The 18,886-nt window shown below is 45.9% G+C and overlaps 1 protein-coding gene across 1 annotated transcript in view; it reads left to right on the plus strand.

Moving 5' to 3' along the window:
• LOC106494845 (mitogen-activated protein kinase kinase kinase 3-like) overlaps positions 1–18,886 on the plus strand; it is a 78,478-nt gene that overhangs the window by 14,205 nt on the left and 45,387 nt on the right. The window contains exon 2 of the mRNA XM_067291985.1: positions 7,617–7,696. Within this exon, the coding sequence (XP_067148086.1) occupies positions 7,693–7,696 (4 nt within the window). The 5' untranslated portion in view covers positions 7,617–7,692. The remainder of the gene's footprint in view (positions 1–7,616; positions 7,697–18,886) is intronic.

The following is an 18,886-nucleotide window of genomic DNA, read 5'->3' on the forward strand; positions in this document are numbered from 1 at the left end:
ATCGCTCTGCAGACTGTGCTCATCATTGGTGAGCTGTCATGACCAGCCCTAGTCTGTGCAATGCTCTAAGCTGTATTTAGAGGCAAGATCTGCGTTTTCCCCATCTTTTCCTCCCCATGTGCTTCTTCCCTGGCACTCTGTTGGTGCATGCATAAAGAAGCACAGGCAGTGTTGTCGCTCTGTTCATGGCTTGAGGAATGAAGGAAAGCCATTTCCTTCCAAGCTGCCTCGCACGAGGGTAACGGGTCACTGTTACATGATGGCAGGGTAGACCTAGGAGGCCCTGAGGGCTTTGTGCTTAGGGCAGTCCTATCTGCTCTACATGCCTGTTGGGATGTGCGAACGTATGACCACATGCTGCCAGTCTGGTTCTTGCACTGTTTGTGGCTTATTTTTGTGTTCAGCTGTATACGAAGGCAAGTGTACGTGAGTTCATGTGATACTACAGGTCAAGAGGGCAAGGAGGAGAATGAAACCCAACCCATGTGTTTCTGTTTCATAACTTCTGGTGGTGGTGTGGTGATGGACACACAAACCAACAGCTTGTGAAGGCAGCAGTCACCTGAGGCTATGCAGAAATACAGCCCTATTGCCTGAAAATACAGCCCTATTGCCTGAAAATACAGCCCTATTGCCTGAAAATACAGCATCCATTTTAATCTTAGCACCAAGCACTTGCTGAGTCTTACTCCCTCAGTTGGTCTAATATTAACTCAGAATTAGATGACAGAAGTGGCATGAGCCAGAAAAGGACCTCAAATTCTGTGGCAGTCTCCAGGGCTGTTCCTCAGGTCCTGGTTTCTGTGCGTGCCATGGGCCTTGTGCTTCTTGTCTGCAGGAAGAAATAAAATAACCCTGTAACTGGTTAGAGAGGTGCTGAGCAGGAAGTGGTCAATAAGTCTGTTGCACTCACCTTCACAGTCAATCGGAAAGCTGTGTTTTGATCAATCGAATCCAAATGGGCTGTGTGTGTGGGGGGGTGAAGTTGAGCTCGTTAAAGAGGATGCTGTGAAGCGGGAAGGCTGCGAGAAGGACTATTGATCACGGGTGGCTGAGGGTAAACGGTGGTACATGAGGAGGGAGGAGGCTGGTAGGACAAATGGTAGGAAATGCAGGAGTTAGCTTGTGTGCTATCAGCGGGATATTGCAAGCAAGAAAAAGTGGATCGGTTAGCAAGTGGGCTAGTCGTGGGAGGTGGCCCAGTGACTTCAAAACCCTGAGGACCGTCTGAACAGAGCTACTGCAGACACCATACGGCCTGTGCTAGCTGCCACAAGGTCTTGCTGCTAACGTAGGCGACGGGATGGACCTCCCTTCTTCCTGGTACAAAGCTTGGTCCGTCAGTGACAACCTCCACATTAGAGCATGTTGGACCACTCATAAAGTTTATAATGATTTTGGTGCTCTTAGAGATCAAAGCTACAGAGATGGTGTTGGTTCCTGGCTGTCCTCACCTTTGGGGGATTTTGGTGTCTGAGTCCCCAGAGCAAAAGCTGGCTCTCGGGCTGGGTTCTCCATTGCACTGCATTGGCTTTGCAGCTCCTGGAGTAGTACCTCATTCATGGAGAGGCTTCATTTCTGATGCCAGATAGTGGGGAAATCAGTGCTGCATAGACATCTTTCTGCCAGTTGCTTTTGCCAGAAAAAATTTTACCTTGAGACAAATGCTTTTCTGAGGATATACTTCATCTGAATGTTTTTGTATCTGTTCCTCCCTTTTGGTTTCTGCTCCTTCTTCTTCCTCTTTTTTCCAGGGACATAGAAGAAAGAGGCCTGAAACTTCACTTTTCTGAAAATACTTTTTTGATTGAAATTTCTCCCCACAAAGTCTCTTGTCATTTGAGCTGAAACATAAAAATAGCCGCAAAAACCTGTGATGGAAGAAATTTTAATGCTTCTCTGCCCTGGCTTTTATTTTATATGCCCAGGGATATTCCTTCCCCCTCACTGTCTCCACTTAGTGTGTATGTTCAGGGAAACTGAAAAGGGTTTCCATTGGTGTAACTTGTATCAGAGTTTATTTCTTTGTTTTATAAGTGCACAAAAAATTTTCTGAGGACAGGATTTTGCCTTGTGAAAGGGCAAAGGATGCAGAACAGTTCTTTCCTCAAGCTGGAGACCTTCATCCTCAGCAGAGAGGACTGTAGGTTTAAGTAATCCTAGCTTGGTTGGCTTCAGTGAGATGAATGTATAAGTTTGCAGGAGATGAGGACCTGGGCCCTTTAGACTACTTCATTTCAGCACCTGATTTAAAAACTTGCTTTTAGGCACACTGGATAATGGAACTGCTTTTTGGAGGGAATCTTTGTAAGAGCTGGACTTAAGTGTGTAATCAGGGTATTGGCAATTTGGTTCAGCTCTGCTAGTGGCTGGAAGAAGCAGTTTCTCTGTAACAAATGTGAATACAGTGGAGATGCAGTTTTTCATTATGTAAACCTTGATGCAAATTAAAATCCATATAGGTGGGGGCCACGTGTGTTCTCTGGAAGTTCTCTTTGCTTGACTTCCCTTTTATATATATGTGAAATAGATTAGCTTTAGCCTGATAGGGCTGTGTTATCTGTTTGTTGCTGATAGAAGAGAGTCCTTTCTAACCCTTTGATTGTTTCCTTATTTTGTGGATTTCCAGAAGTTTGTGATCTCTGAACAAAATCAAAGCTATTTATATGCCAGTGTAGATTGCTGACTATTCCGCTAGATTTGGTAGAAGGCAAGATTATTACTGTAAAGCAAAAAATAAAACTTCTTGGAGCATGTTGTCTGCAACATTTCATTTATAAAATCATTTATATGAAGAATAGGGGTTAGGAGGGGAAAGATTTGAAATCTCAGTGTGTTTTATAAAGGGCTGTCGTGGAAGTTAACAGCCAGCAGTCATGCAGGGTTTAAAGCTTTTATTTTTTATGTACGCATGCTGGAATCGACAGGATGGTTCAGGAGATGGTGCATTGGGTTTGCCATAACTGAACTGGCTGAACCTAGTTGCATGGGCTGGGTCACTTACCAACTGAAGGTATCTTCCATCTTGACCTGTAGAGAGAAGCACAGTCTTTCTTCTCTCAACACCACACTGAGGTTGTACAAAAGCTTTTTAATCAATTTTGAGGTGTGCCAGTAAATGGGGGGGAAAAAAACTTCAATTCATGCATGTTCATACAGAACTGCTTGCTGGCTTTCATGCAATGTAGTTTTTGGAGCACTGGCTTGCCCCTTACGTGAGCTGTGGTGATGCATGTACGTCACCTCTTGCTCAGCAACCTGATCAGTGCGCCTTCAGAAACAACTTTATCTTTTCATCATGGTTCATGCAATTTGCCCGTTAAGCCTGCAAATCTGGCCTGGTGGGTTACACGTGCATCTCTTAAAGTTCATTCAGGTTGCATGCTCAAAAACGTAGGTGCATAATCTTAAATGACTACTTTTTGACCACCCCACTGTGGTGGGTGCCTTGGATAACCTGAGCAGAAACTGCCCTGAGAGCAAGGTCTGACATCTCTGAAGTGTAGCCAAAATTCATCTGTTTTTTTGAGTAGCTCCTGAGTATGAGCACCTTGTGCAGGGCACCTGTATGTGCACAGGACTGAATGTCCCGTCATTTCTAGAACAAAACTATGAGGATGAGGTTGAGGTGATCATAGCAAGCCTGTAATATTTCAACCACTCTTTTTTGCATTCGAATCCATCTTTGCCAACCCAAGTCTGCAGGCTGTTTGACTGAACTATCAGCATGCATATATTGTTTTAACTGTGAGAATACAAATCTCACTTGCTTTGCTGTTGTTTTTAACACTACCCCAGCCCTGGCCTCTGAAGCTTTTTGAAAATAACATTTACAATAATATTTTTAACAGTTCTGTAGTATACAAAACTCCAACACCCTGGCAGGACTCCCGGAAACTTGCTGAAAGTTAATGTGGTCAACCCTTAAAAAGGAGAGATTTTTTCCGTGTGACTCTTGCTTGTTAAACTCTCTGAGCCCAACATGTTGTTCCCTGCTGCTTGAAAAAACAAGGAAAGTCCCAATTTTAGCAATGCTAGTTTGAGTATCTTTCCAGCTGAGCCGCATTTCAGGGGTAACTGTGGCTGCTTTTCTTTTAATGGTGGTATATCCCTGCAACTTCAAAGCAAAGTGCAAGTGATGTTCAGGCCTGGAATAAGTCAGTGGAAACCTGTGGGTGATACTCTGCAGTGGGAGATGCTGCTTGTTTGTGCAACAGTAGTGACAAAACATCCTGGTTTTGAGGCCGTATTTTAGGTTGGATGCTGGGCCTGTGTGGGATAAGAACAGTCCTTTCTTGGAGAGAGGAGATGCTGTAAATCTCATTTCGAAACGGTGGATAGGCCAGTAGAGACATCAGCTGCGCTGTGCTCTTCCCTCTTCCCTAACCCCCTATCCGACAGCCTTCCTCCCAGTAACTCCGTTGCAGTTACTTTTGTGTCTTACCTCAAATTCAGGATGAAACTCCTCTTCCTCATCCCCTCCTCCCACGCCTTGAGTTCCTCACCCTCAACACACAGACCCTGGAGTCACATCTAGCTAGACAGTACCTTGCTGTTGTCTTCCTTGAACTCAGTCTTGACTATTCCCTCCCCACCCTTGGAGAAAGAGAAAGAACTGGAATTAATTTTTGAAGTGGATTTTGTAGTGGGAGGCTTGCCTGTGGCCCCTGTGCGGATACTCCTTCTGCACTGAAGTAGCCATCATGATGTTGAGCTACTTTGGCTGCAGAAGTGAGTTCAGCTTGGTCAAATCAAAGTTGCTTTTATTTCATGTGAGAGCATCTACACCGGGGTTTCCTGCAGCTTAACCAACCTCCAGGAGTTTCCTGGGCAGACAGGCTCTAAGCAGGAGCAGCACAAGTCTCTTGCGTGCACTGCACCGACCTGAAATGTGAGTACTGACTTGTCCCGGCATCCTTGGTAGCTGATGTTTTGCAGAGCTCTTGCTTTTGTTGTTTGGTTGTACGGCAAGGTTACCCAGGCAGTAATTTGTTGCCGATTTATGGTGGAGGCAGGTTTCACCAGCTGTTGGAGCGGGAAGCGGGAGCCCTATTTCGGATACTTGCGTCGTGACCTGCCAGCGCTTGAAAGCTCTGACCAGGGAGCTCGGTGGGAGGAGTGGGGAGATGCTGCTTTGAAGTGCATCAGAGTAGAAACAGGCTTTTCCCTTTTTTTAAGGGAGATAATAAAAGGGCAGAATTTGTACTAGAAACAGGAATTTGTCCTTCTGTAACAGGAAGCTGCTGATATGTATTTTTGGGAAGCCGCGGAAATCGCCGGTGTTCGTGATCCAATTTGAAGGCTGGCTGTCTTCAGGATTTAAAAGAAACTTGCTAAAATAAAATAACCTTTTCTCTCATGTATTTGTGGAGATTTTCTGCACTGTATGTGGGGGCTGGTTTGATGAGAGCTGGGCGATGAGGTCTTGGGGGCTTGCTACGGCAGAGATGACAAAGAAAGAGGGAAATAGGGTTCTACAGAAGGAAAAACTGCCCATTTTTCTAGAGTTTGACTGCGTGGTTCTTTTGGGCATGTGTTTCTGTGACTAGATGCTGATCCCCAAACTGGTAACCAGTTGTGTGTCTGTCTGGCCACTTCGGCCTACAGATACCCAAGTTCATGGGTGCAGTGGTGGCAACCAAGGGCCATATTTGGCTTGCCTGAATTCTGTCTGGTGCCTTTGCCTTGTCATTTAGAGGTCTCTGAAAGGTCTCCAGAGAGCCATTAGAAAAAGCCTGACTCTGAGGGGAGAGTTAATCCAGGCTAGCCCAGGAATTTCAGGTCAAATTTAGGCTATCTGCATGTGGCCCTTCGTGCAACCTCTGTGCACGGCTTAATTGCTGGAAGTGTCACATTAATTTTGAAAGCAAAAACAGTGAAGGTTTGAGCTGTTTCCTGTTCTCGTTGTAATCGGCTGGAGTTTTCACCCTGCTTTTGTGGATTTCTGCTCTCTCGTGTAGATCAGTCACTTCTTTCTCAAGACAGGATTTCAAACCTTTCCCAGCCTGTTGGTTGCTTCCTTGCCTCTTCGTTTCTCTTGAAGCAGGCAGAGCCGAGCGCCCTGCGGCTTTACGCTCTTTGGTTAAATGGTGCTCTTTGGAGAGGAAGCTGCAGCAGCAAAAGGAACAACGCACTTAACGGCACATGTACTTCTCCCCCAGTGCTGCTTGCTTATCGGTTTCCCTTCCTGCTTGTCCCTCTCAAAATAGGTTGGATAAATACCCTCCTGCTTGCCAAGACGAAGGCTCTGGAGCTGCTGAAAACTTTAATCCGCGCTTGCAGTCGTTTGTGGTTCTCTTCAGCGTTTCAGATTTGTTTTTTAGGTTGATTTGGCTGAGCTGGAATCTTTCGGAATTGCCTTTTTGTACTGCTTCTGCACAATATGTGGCTCCAGCATTTGCACGTGTGCCCTGGCACATGCCGCTCTCATTGACTGCAGGGCAGGGTTGCCTGCAGCGACTGTGGAGCAAGAACATTTTATGCTCTCAGCGCAAGCTTCATAAGGTATCCGAGACGTCTCTCTGTTTGGCTGTGCTATCGTGAACTAATGTTTATGGCCAAAAAAAATCTGTGTGCTTATCAGCCAGCTGAACTGGCCTGGTCTTTGCTGACCACTTCTATAGCACTAGTATTTAAAGGGTGTCTGTCTGGCTGGAGGTAGGCTCTGCCTTTGTTCGGTCTAAAAGAAGGTTTTCCACTAGTGTACGTAGGAGTAGAGACTGGCTTTACTGTTTGGGATAATAGTCTAAATTTCTCAGTGAGCAAAGAAAACCCTTTGCACTGAACTTTGACTAAGTGTGGCGTCCCAGGTAGACTGAATCCCCTTCTGCATTGGCCTTGGGTGAACTAGAGGGGGGTCACGAGTAACGTGGTGGCCACCGGCAAAGTGTCTGGAAGGAATGTAGGAATGCTGCCTGCCATGAAGGACATATGTGGTGTTTGTTGCTGCTGAGAGCTGCCCAGATTTGTTTGTGTGTGTTTGTTTTTTGTTTGTTTTTTTTCCCCACGAGGAGATAAAAGTCAGAGAAAGGCTGATCCAGCCTTTAGGAACCTTGGCTGGACTTTGGAAGGCCTAAATTTAGGTCTTTACTCTGATATAGGCTGCTTCTGAGACTGGCTTTCCATTCCTGCTGTCTGTCTGGTCTCCAGACGAGCATCACCCCGTAGGCTTGCTGCAAAATGAAATGCGTTAAAGATGGTATTGTAATAATAGTGTTGATGCAAGTGTATTGCTTCCCTCTGTAAATCCCATTTATTCTTAAAACAGGTAAGTTTTCTTTATCCTCCTCTTACAAAAGGAGACCTGTGGCACTTGTGTAAGCTCATTACTCCAAGATATGTTGGTAACAAAGGGTGCTGGGTTGGTTGCATACAGGGCTGTTGTGTTACCTTTGGGGTGTGTAAAGGAGCTCAGACTGCTGGTCTCGATTCCTAGAGAAATGGCTGGCTTCTTTCTCCCCTGCCCAAGTGATGGCGTGGAAGTGTGTGGTGTTTGTTTTTGTTTTTTTGGGTGTTTTTTTTTGGGGGGGGGGAGGTGGTTAGAAAGATGGTCCTGTTCGGTCTTTATGCCAGTTGCCATGTTCATGTGTAAACTCTGTGTATGTTTTTTATTACAGGTTGGATGCTTGAGAGTGGAAGATAAGGTACAAGTGTCTGGGACCAGTGGAATGGAGGCCTGATGTAGTTGGAAAGATGGGTAAGAACTGAATTCCCTTGAAGCGATTAATTCTCTACAGCCTGCTTATTTTGGTTGGGGTTGCATAGCATGACAGCACAGTGGGAGATGCTGCTGCAATGCCCTGGTTAAATATTATATTGTTTTCTAATTTCTATTTCAGTGGTAACAGAGTTGGACAAATTCTCTTAGCGTGGTTTGGTGGGTCATGTTCTAGGGGGAAACTGGAGTCTTTTGCCAACTCTGCCTTGTATTTCTGAGCAGAGCATCTTCCATTCCCTGTATCGCTCCTCCCAAGGATGCTTCAGTTTTGAACAGAGCCCCTGTATATTGCTTATCTAAATGGTGATCTGGTTTACTTGCACCTTTTGCCCTCTTCTGCTGGAATAACAGAGTAGTTGTATATCAGAAGCCCTGTAGTGGTGAAGGAGATTCTTGTTAAGTGGGGATTACCGATAGCTCTGGAGGTTCATAATAATCTTGATCTTCTCTGCTGCTGAAGAAAGTTTTGTTATGACAGAAACTGGGAACACTTGGAAGTGCTGGACTGTCTCAGTTTTAGTGCATGAATAACCAGATAGATGGTGGAGTGTCTTGCAGGTAATCAGTGTGAGGCTCAAGTGCCCTTGGGCTTATCATGCTGTTGGCCATCGAGCTCCCTGCATTACTCTTGCAAAATCCTACATTATTTGCAGAAAAACAGCTGTGCCCTGTTTGAGATTCCTGTAATCTGTCTATTGCACATCTGGGACAGCTGGAGGGACTGCCTGATGTCTTCCCATCCTGGCCCTCCAGGAACTGCTGCGGGAAGAGCTTCACAGTGGACACCAGCCTTAGTGAGAACAGCACAGGCGCAGTGCTGTGGGGCTAGGTTTGGGATTCAGCAGGCATTTCATGCATTTATGGGCACGTTTCTAGTACAGCAAAGCTCTTTGCGGAATGAGCATTGAGCACAAAAACACTTCCAAAAGGGATCTGTGAGCCAATTTACCAGCCACTAGCTGTCCTAGCACCTGTACGGCTTTCGGCTTCTTTTCTTTAATTTTAATCTTGCTGAAAAAGAGCTCAGCAGGTTGAAGAACAAGGCTGGATTCTGCCTCATATGGGTGTCACTCCTTGATTAACACGTGGAGCCTAACTGAGCTTTGGTTCTTGTTTCCTTTGCCAGAAGAGGAGGAAAGCAAAGATCTCAGAGGAGTCCTGAGTGAAGCTAGATGCTTCATTTTTACATTTGCAACATTTACACAAGTTCATCAAAAACTTTTCAGAGCTGGTTGAAATGACATTTAAAAAAAAAAAAAATCCCAATAAATTCAAGGATCATCCCCCAGCCCTGGTAAGAAAGTGATGCAGAGTTTGGTGGTGGTTTGAATTAAAAAATGAGAAACACTAAGCCATTGCCACTGTTTGTCCTCCCTTATGCAAAAAAGAGGATAGGAAAAAAGCGGTGTTCCCCTGTTCTGGATTTACATCTCCTTACTTTGCTGTTCTCTCTCCATTAACTAAAGAAATGTTTTGGGAAAAGGGAGAGAGAGAGCTGACTTTAAGCGAAGTAAAGCAAAAAAGAAGGGAGGAGAAAGTCCAAACCTGAAGGAATGACAAATTTCACTTAAAAATCCCTGGTGGAAAAACCCCAAACTTTTTAGAGAAATTTTCACTTGGAAGGTTAAAGCCACTATTTTGTCAAAGCAATTTTTTTTTTTAAAAAAAAGAAAGAGAAGTTCTCACTTGCTCTGAGTTGGTGACTCCAGTGTCATTCTCAGCAGACAGTTGATTTGGTGACTTTCTTTTCTTTTTTTTTTTTTTTTTTTTTTTTTTTTTTATGCACTAGAGTCTCTGGCTGGAAGGGGAACTCAAGCCTTGTAGGGGTGAGTCTCTGCAGCAGCAAGTGCAGCTGATGAAAAGTGCTCCAGCTACCTTCAAACTAGCTATCTTGCATGCTGCTGCTAGGCCAGAGCCCGGTGCAGGCTGCAAAATCCTATGCAGGGACTGGTGAATACTTGGGCTGTGCTGCTGCAGCTGGGCCTCCTGCAGCATCTGAGCTGTCTGCTGTAAGCATAACATGGATGCGTTTGGATAAAGCTGTAATTGCAATGGGTACTGTAGTGAAATAAGCACCCTTTTCCAAGCGTGTGACTGGTTTTTGGGCATGCGGGCTGGATAGCTAGGGGTCTGTTGTGCAGATCTACAGTTCTGCTTAAACTTGTGCGTGTGCTTGTCCCCTTCCCAAATCTCATTGCTCAGAGCATTGCTATAGCTCATCGTTAAATAGCTTCACTGCCTGTGTAGGAACCGCTTAGATCTGCCAGGCCTCATTGAAAAAGGACCATGGTGTGATCCCGGTTTCTAGCTTGCCTGCTGGGGTGAGACAGGTAAGTGGGGTGTATCTGCTGAAGCACTGAAACTGCAGCATATCAAATATTTTATTGATGTTTAATCCAGTGCGGGTAGATTTTTCTATCTTACTTTTTAATCTATAGTAGTGATTGTTTTCGAAGCTGTGATAATGGCTTGATAGGACTCTGTGGGGATTTTTGTGGGTTTTTGTACCAGATCCCTTGCAAAAATGATCATTCCTAGAGGTGAAGGACAGTGCTTCATAGAGCTGACCCTGCTTTGAGTCAAAGGCAAATGGATTTGATTAGTGTTACTGAATGGTGTCTGTTAATCGAAGGATCATTGCATCAGTTTTGCTCATGCACAAAAGAATTAGCTAAATTTTGGGTGTTTTACTTTCATTTCCCCCATTTTCCGTGTGAGCTTGCTGCTTTTCTACGCAATGGGAAGGGGGAGTGTTTTCAAGGGAAGAGCAGGAAATCTGGAGTTGTTTCATTGCTTCCCTTCTGGTAGACCACAGAGGAGATGTGTTGGATTAGGTGATCTCTTGAGGTTTTTTCCAGGTCTGCCTCTCTAGGATCCTATTTGTAGTCTGCTCAGTGGCTCTGAGTTCAGTGTAGCACTGTGACACCTGGACCTATTCCAGCGAAGTTTCATCACCTCATATGAAGACCACAGGATGGGAAGTGGGAACTTCTGACTTCTCCATGGGCTCCACCTCTGACATGCCTGTTGGGTTGCACCATACGATGCAGGGCTGCTTGAATTAGCCCTCTGTAGCGGTGGCATCGTAGGGCTGCAGAGGGGTTGCTCTGCCGTTGTGGGTCCAAGAGAATATCTCTGCACATGCTGGCTTGCGGCCAGCCTGAGCAGGGGTCCTTGCCACTGTGTCCTCTTACAGTGTGTAGACATAGTCATGGCTATGTCTACTTGACGCTAGTGTCTGTTCTCTTAGTGCTGTCTTGAAGTACTTGGAGGTCTCTCATGCGGGTAGGACAGAAGGCTGCTGGATATGGCATAGGAACTTGGGACAGAATTGTTTCAGTTTTGCTTCATGCTTTGGTCTTGGATAAACCACATGGACTCCCAGTCAGCATCACCCTGGGGCACTTTACCCCAGATGTGCAACTGTTGTACTTTTACTGAAGCTTTTGATTTTTCCTTTGTATGGAAAAGGAGGGTGGTGAGAAGAGTAGGATGGAGCCATGGATTGTATGTGGAAGTGGCTTTGGAAAGACTCCGTGACCTCTGTCATGTGAACAAAATATACCTGGGCAGCAGTGCACGGGTATGAAACTTATAAAGATCTCCATGTCTCCAATGGGGTCAGTCAATGGAGGTTAAAAATTGCTGTGTTTAAACACTACATCACAGTAAAAGTAACAGAAAAAACCTTTATTGCCTAATTTTGTTGATTAAAAATAATGTGAGCGTTCTTAATTCTGGTTATGAAATGCTGTGTGTGCTATGTTTCTGATGATAAAAACATGGGGCACTTAATCTCTTTCAGTTAGCATTTGTGTGTATTAACCCTAAGGTTTAGGGGTCTCAAGCTTTGTGCTGAAGGAAGTCTGATTCTTGCTTCAGCAGAAAGGTAATCTGATGTGCGGGAGATGGGAGAATGATACTTATTTACAGTACTACCTTGACACAGGGGTTGTGGTGAGTACCCAGACTGTAGGCTGGGCTGGGAAAAGGCAAGGCAGGTGGCTTAAAGAGGAGGGGGCCCTGCTGGGCAGTTGTGGTCTGGTCCCCAATTCAGTGTTTTTCTGGGTCTGTTAACATAGGAAAACAGTTCTGTGGTTGGAGAACAGACCAACTCTCCACATCCCTGCACTTGCAGACAGTGGTTTCTCTCAACTCTTTCATGCCTTGTTTTCCTCATCCCTCAAACTGTGCAAACTGTACTTCGTTTGCTCTTTGTAGGCTGAGAGCTATTAAAAAAAAAAAGTTTCAGCTGAATTGCAGCAGTTTGTCTTATTGCAAAGAACATCGAGCTTTTTAGCTTAGGTTTTGTCATCTTCAGAAGGAGTGCCGGAGTTAAACTCTTTCTCCCTTTCCTGCTGCTGTGCCCTTCCAGGCTCCCGTTTGGGGTCAAACTGGGCGCTTTGGGCACCTGGCGGGCATGGGACCAGACCTGCATCGCTGCTTTAGGGTCGTTGCAGCCATCGCTGCAGCGGCAGATTATGAGTTTGCAGACTGGGGACTGTGGCTCTGAGCATCGGAGGTATCTGGGCTGGGAGGGAGAAAGAGGTCTTTATGGGCACGCAAATAACCTTCAAAGGCATCGGAGGCAGTCAGGGGAAATAACTTGCCAGCTACGTTCATCACTGGACAAACATTTTTCTCCTTTCAAGTATGCTCCAGAGAGGGATGGTTTGTGGGAAGAGCTAATATCTTTTATTAAACCAAACTGATAAAGCTGGAAAAAAATCAGGCCACCCTTTGGGCACATTAGCCCTTTCTCAGAAGCAGCAAACTTCAAGCTAAGCACGGCCAGGAAAATTGCCCCGAATTTAATTAAGTTAACCTGCTGGACAGCGTGAGAGGAAAAGGTAACTAGCATCCGGGGAGTGGAGGGGAGTGTTAGCAAAAAGCTGTGAAAGGTTGTGGGATGAGAGGGAGAAACCAGTGGCTGGTACCTGTGAAGTGGTGAGGAGCTTGCAAGGCAGATGGTGCAGCAGAAAATGCCCTGTGCCGTAAAACCAGACAGGCCCCGATTAATTTTTAAGTACTCAGTGGAGTTACAGGTAAACAAAGCTTTCTTAAATGTGGTGTTTTTACTTTTTAAGGATCTAGCCCCTGCTTGCAGCTCTCCTCGAAGCAGCTCAGAGCCACCCTCCGTGGGGGCTGCGTCAGGACTAGGACAGGTCCCACAGCTGGAGCCATCGAGGTTGGCTTAAGTTTCTCTTCGGTGTCTAGGGGCTTTCGCTCTATCTCAGCACGCAATGGTGCTCTGCAGGGCGAATGCTTTCTCTTCGGCTCACAGATCTGCTTATTTAATCCTGCTGTGCTTTAGGCCTTTTTATGAACTCCAATAGCCGCGATGAGGTTGCTTAAGCAGTGAAGAGCATGTCACGCGCAGTCCCTGGTCGTCCTCGCCGCGTTAAGCCTGCGTGCCTCGAATCACTTCACAAACAAGGTCTGCATCATGGTCCCCGTTTTACAGAGAAGCGTAGAGGCCCTTGGAGGTAAAGCGGCTTTCCCGGTTATGCCTGCACTGGTCAACGAGACACGTCGCAGCCCGTTTGTTGGCCCTGCGGGCTAGTGGTGCTGTCTTGCTTGTAGCCAAACTCTCTGTTCCCCCCAGTTTGGCAGGGGAGAGTCCTGCATTTGGTGTTTCAGTGCTGGACCTCAGTTGTTTCTTGCCTCTCAGGTGCTGGATTTGGCAGCCTGGCAAGCGCAGCAAGCCAGTACCCATGCAAAGGGGATACGTCCAGCTAAACCCCTGCCCTGGGGAGGGACCTGACTTTGCGTTTCTGGTTTTGAGGCAGCCCTTTGGTTCAGCTCTGCACCTGCGGGAAACTCAAGGCCTGATTCTCCCCTGAGCACGGGTTTTTGGGTGCTGATTTGTGTTCGTGTGTGTCCCAGGCCGCCTCAGGGAGCAGCCGCCCTGCTGTGGCCCTGCCGCCCCCGCAGTTGCCCTGGCAACGAAGCCCCGCGGTCGCCCTGGCAATGCGGCCTGGGCCTCGCCGGAGCCCACCTGGCCCTGAAGCGGCGCCGAAATGGGGCTGGAGAAACAGCAGAAAAAGACTTACGAGACCGAAAACAAGCGCGTTTGTGATTATTAAACTTTCACATCTCTCCTGCTTCAGGATTCAAATCACCAGTGGCTGAATTTGGGCAGCAGGGGCCCTTCCGTTTCCTCACGACCACACTTTTTAGCAAATACACTCTTACAACGTATGGCGCTGGCCGCGGGATCACTGTTTCGGGAGCGGAGGATTGTAATGAAATGCAGACATAGCCCTGTTTCCCTCCCCTGCTGAGCGAAACCAAACACTTTTGACTTCGAGGCCTTTTCCATTTCCGATGTCCCTGGTGAATCTCTGGGATGAGGATACATCCATGGGGTGTCACAGCCCTCCACCAAGAAAAACTTCTTATGTGGTTCATGGCTTAGCTGCTGCACCTTTAAACAAGCAGTAAAGCTTACCTTATAATGCCCTTGAAAGGGTTTGCTTTTGGTGTTTGCAGGGTACCCATCACTTAGTGTTTTAAGGGCATGGTAATCTTGCCTTAAGCAGAGATGGATTCCCAGTCACCCTACTCTTCCCCCCCCCCCCCCCGGGGAAATTCAGAGAGGAGTTAAAGCTCTTCATTATCTCGCCTAATGAGATAAAATGTCTGTTAATTTGCTGATTTATTCTCTTATCATTGTATTCTCAATGCTGTTAAACAGATATGTTAAAAGCCCATTTGCTTAACATTACATTGGAAATGTTTCCTTAGTTGTGTATGCAAGTCGTTCTGACAGTGGTTTGGGTCTATCACTGTTGTGGTCAGAGTTAGGGTTATTTAAGTGGTATCCAGTTTTCCTGATTGGCATTTATAAAAATGTCACTTTTACACATGATAACTGGTTTAGCCATTTTAAACAGATTCTTGTCTTTCCCCCAAGCCCATTCCTGGCCACTTATTCCTGCCCCTTTTTGCAAGGGAATGTAAGGGAAAGAGTTGCTTTTAATCCAGGTAGGGTCTCTGGTCTGTTCGCCACACAATTTCACCAGTAGTTGTATTGGGTCACCTGAGTGATAGTGTGGGGTGGAAGTAGGAGGCAGGGACTACCAAGACATGGTCTACACCTGAGAAAAGGATCTGTGAGATGATGTGGCTGTGCCCTAAAACCACAAACAATTTGGTTAGCATTGGTATCGGAAGGTGTGGCCTTCAGCATCATCATTCCTTGGTTAGGAGAAATGTGCTGTCAAGAAACCTCAGTACCTCCCAGCATTAGTTTATCAACGTGAGATTTGCATGTGTCCTACGCTGAAGACGTCAGTGAGCAAACTCCTGCCAAGAAACCCTGCTTATCAGGAGGGTCTTTCCTTGCTTCCTGGTGTGCGACCTGCTGGGCCGTGCTCTGCCCTCGAGTCATGCGCAGGGGTGACCTTGCCATCTCTTGGGTGGGGTTGCAAGAGGGTGAAGGACAGCAGGATCCGGCTGCTTGCAAGCCTTTGCTGACTTGCAAAGGGAAGGTGCCGCACTGGGGGCTGCTACAGTATATAGCAATCTGAACTGGGCGAGGTTAATGGGATAATTTCCCTCTTTATCAGATACTGAATGCTGCTTGCTCTGGTTAGTGGCATGTGGGTTTAATTTAAATTGAGGATCATCTGCATCTCTGTCACTAGATGGATGCATACAGCAATCTGCTTTGCCACAGGTTATTTTTAAGGGAGACAAGTGCTTTTAAGATGGTGCTTTTAAGGGGGATGGGTTGCAGAGTGTATTTGTAGCGGGCTGCATCTAGATCCCCTCCCTGTACTTGCCTAGGGGCTTGTTATGGTCCAAGCCATGCTCTTTGGTTTATACCTTGAGCTTGTGCTTCTAGCTCAGGAGGTCCCTGGTCTCCTTCCTAGTATTGACTGGGATGGTCACTGTGATAGTAGTTACTACCTGATCCCTTCAGCTATTTGCCGGCTAGATATGTCAGTGGCAATACATATCTGCTGAAGGTGTCTGTAGCTGCTGAAGAAACTCTGCCTTTCCCCAGCTGGGATGATATTTTTTCATCAGTAAGAGCCTTATCTCCAAGCTCACGTCCCCTGCTGGCTTTTGGAGGAAGGACGTCATTTGTTTTCACAAGCAGGTTCTTTGAAACCTGCTTCGTGCAGGAGGTTAGCGCTGTCTGGTTCCCTGGACCAGAAAAGCAAACCCAGGGCTGATAGAACATTGACCTTCTGATAAAGGTAGTGGGCACTCCGGATTGCTCGTGGTCCGGTTGCTGTAATGTGTGGGACAAGTTTGCTGTTGCCCCATTCTCACACTGCAACCGCAAATAAAGAGGTGTTATTGCCATTGAACATTGCACTAAAGAGAAAGGTACTCAGACTGTGTGCTGTGCTATTTACAGAGATAAAAGAACAGTGGCCAACTACAGGAATAGTAGCTACAGGAATGAAATAAGGGCTGCTCAAACCTAAGAATCAATGTGTTTCCAGTTCGTTTAGTTACATGAAGAGGGGTTAAAAGGGCATTGGATCATAGTCTACATGCCTGCAGGTGATGAGGGGGAAAGTTTCTGTTAGCAGAGGTCTCTAAAAGATACAGGCGTATCAGGATCTAATGAGTAGAATATGAAGCTAGCTATACTCGAACAGGAATCTAGAAAGATATTTATGGTGAGAGTATTGGAGTTAGTACATGAAGCACTCTTCAAACAGATTTTCTGGACAACTTTCCAAAAGAAATCATTTTGCTTGATCCCAGGTCAAGGTCATGATGTAGACACTGCTAAATGAATTTCTGTGACCTTTGCAGTGAGGAAGGCTAGAGCAAGTTAGGTCCTTTCTGGATTTAAAATCCATTTATGTATTTAGTTCTGGCTGCAGTCTGGTGCAATCTTGGTCAAGACTTGTCTGTCTCAGTTTCTCATCTTTAAAACAGGACATAAATAACAACTCATCTCTCTTCTCCTCTGACTGTTTATCTGAAAGCCCATCAGGACAGGGACTGTCCTTTGCAGGATACTGAGTGGTGCTGAGGTAGTGGATCTTGTGTTTCAGTTGAGGCATCTTTTTGGTAAATGATAAATACCTGAATGCCTTAAATCAGTTAATCCAAAAATATGTGTTTTAGAAAATGACAGGCTGAGGTCCTTCAGAGGCCAAAGTTAAGATTGTTGGATCATGTGGTTAAGTTGTGTGGTTCCTTACTTCTTTTCATTATGTCTTATTACATTTGATTATTTTTCACTGTATATTCAAACTGTGGGTTTGAACAGGCTTTTACTGAAGATGACGGCATTTGTGTGAGGCTTCCCATCCTTTCCTCATCCCTTTCTCCCTTCGGGTTTCTGGTCTGTAAGCCTCAGCCTTAGCAGAACTCGTCCCTCCTCTTGGGAATATACCCAGTAGTTGCGTTGCCTTTCTGAGAGGTGGATGCTAGCGATGGAGGGTGCCGCTGGAATTTACACCGGCTGAGCGACTGAGCTGGACTATCAACACCATGGTTGCGAAAAGCACAGTGGGATCTTCAGTGACCACAAGTGGTCACGGCTGTGGTTTTATGTTTGATCCAAGCGGAAGTGCATATGACAACATGCAGCCCCTTAGCTGCATGCTACAGCCTTGGTTCAGCGATGACTCAAAAGACAGTATTCTGCCCTTCTGCAACACCCAGGATTTTTCCCGGACTTTTCCCAGACGAAGCCCTGAGAGAGAGGCTGAAATCAAACTGTTTTTACCAGACTCTGTTTTACTTCTGAAGCCTCTTTTGTATGCTTTGTACAGCCGGTGCTTTTTATTTTTTGCATTGTTGATGGCAGCGGCTTCATGGAACTACCCTAAGCTGCCTCTTAGTAATGACCTATTAGTGAAGCCAACAATAACAGTACTGTCTAGACCATCTGAACACAGCTAAATTATTCCGTTGTCCCTTCTTCATTTGCTTTCTCTCTTGACTGTCGAATTGTTTTGGGTGGTCCGTGTTGACCTTCAGGTTCAGTATTTCTGCCTTTTTTTTTTTCATTCAGAAGTGAGCCTACTCTACTAAGACTGAAACTCCAGGTTCCTCTCTTTTGCACGCACGGTGGAACTGAAGCTGTTTAGCAGCTCCGGAAACATGTATCTGAAGGACAGAGATGTGTCATGTTGCAGCTTTTTGAATGGAATGGATTTTACTTCGTGGTTGATTCTGCCAAGTGCTGAATATTCTAAACTCGCATTGGTAGCACTTGGAACCTGCGGGTCTTAACAGCTCACAGAACTGAAAACTTGTTGAGAGGATGAGGTGCGCAGGCTTTGATGCAAGATCCTTCCAAAATGGGTCAGGGGACTTTATTAGAAACACAAAACATACCTTCCTTCTCAGGGAAGGACAATGCATCTGGGTAGCAGGAGACATGCATGGGAATGGGATGCAATAATCAGAGCTGTAGGTACTCAACATCTTGGGTAAAAGTGATTTCGATCACTGAATCGTGAACATAGTCCTTGAATTCCTTTGGCTCCAATTCTACTTTGTTTATAGACTGAAACTGCTTGGATTTACACTGGGCTCATGAACTTCACTTTGGCGTGAACGCCACAACCTACAAACCACGTAGGTGATGCTATAGCAGAAAACACACACACCCTCATCTAGTGAGGATTAAAAGCCTCCACACTGCTGTAGGGCAATCTGCAAATTAAACCAGATTTTCACCGAGCAATGTCACTAAGGTCGCTTGATTCCTGTAGACGTGCATTCAGCATCTCCTATGCTTTCTCTCTGCCTGTGCCCCGTTAATAACATTTCCCTTCAGTGTCTCTTGCTGTCCCATCCATCTCTTCCCTGCTTCCCGTAGCTCCCTCCTGTGTCCCCTGTAGCTCCCACTGCATCGCTAGATCCCTCTGTGTCTTCTCTTTTGGCAGGACATAAAGGTACCGTGGTCTGTAGCTGGTTTGGAGCTGTGTGTACTGGTGGCCCAGCTAGTTATTGCTCCTCAGAAGTGCTCTTGGCTGATTTCTTCTTTGTGTTTCTCTCCTCTATCTGTCTGTGGATATTCAGCTTTCCCCTCCCTCCAAATCTTTGGGAAATTAATTTCTTTGAGACCGCTAGACCTCTATTATATTTGGTTGAAAGTGGTCCTTGATTTTTAGGGGTGGGCTGGCAGCATGATTGAATGAGTTTTGCTGTCACAGGAAGGTGATTTAAAAAGTGCAAAATTGA

Source organism: Apteryx mantelli, chromosome 2 (genome assembly GCF_036417845.1).
Source record: "Apteryx mantelli isolate bAptMan1 chromosome 2, bAptMan1.hap1, whole genome shotgun sequence".
Classification (NCBI taxonomy): Eukaryota; Metazoa; Chordata; class Aves; order Apterygiformes; family Apterygidae; genus Apteryx; species Apteryx mantelli.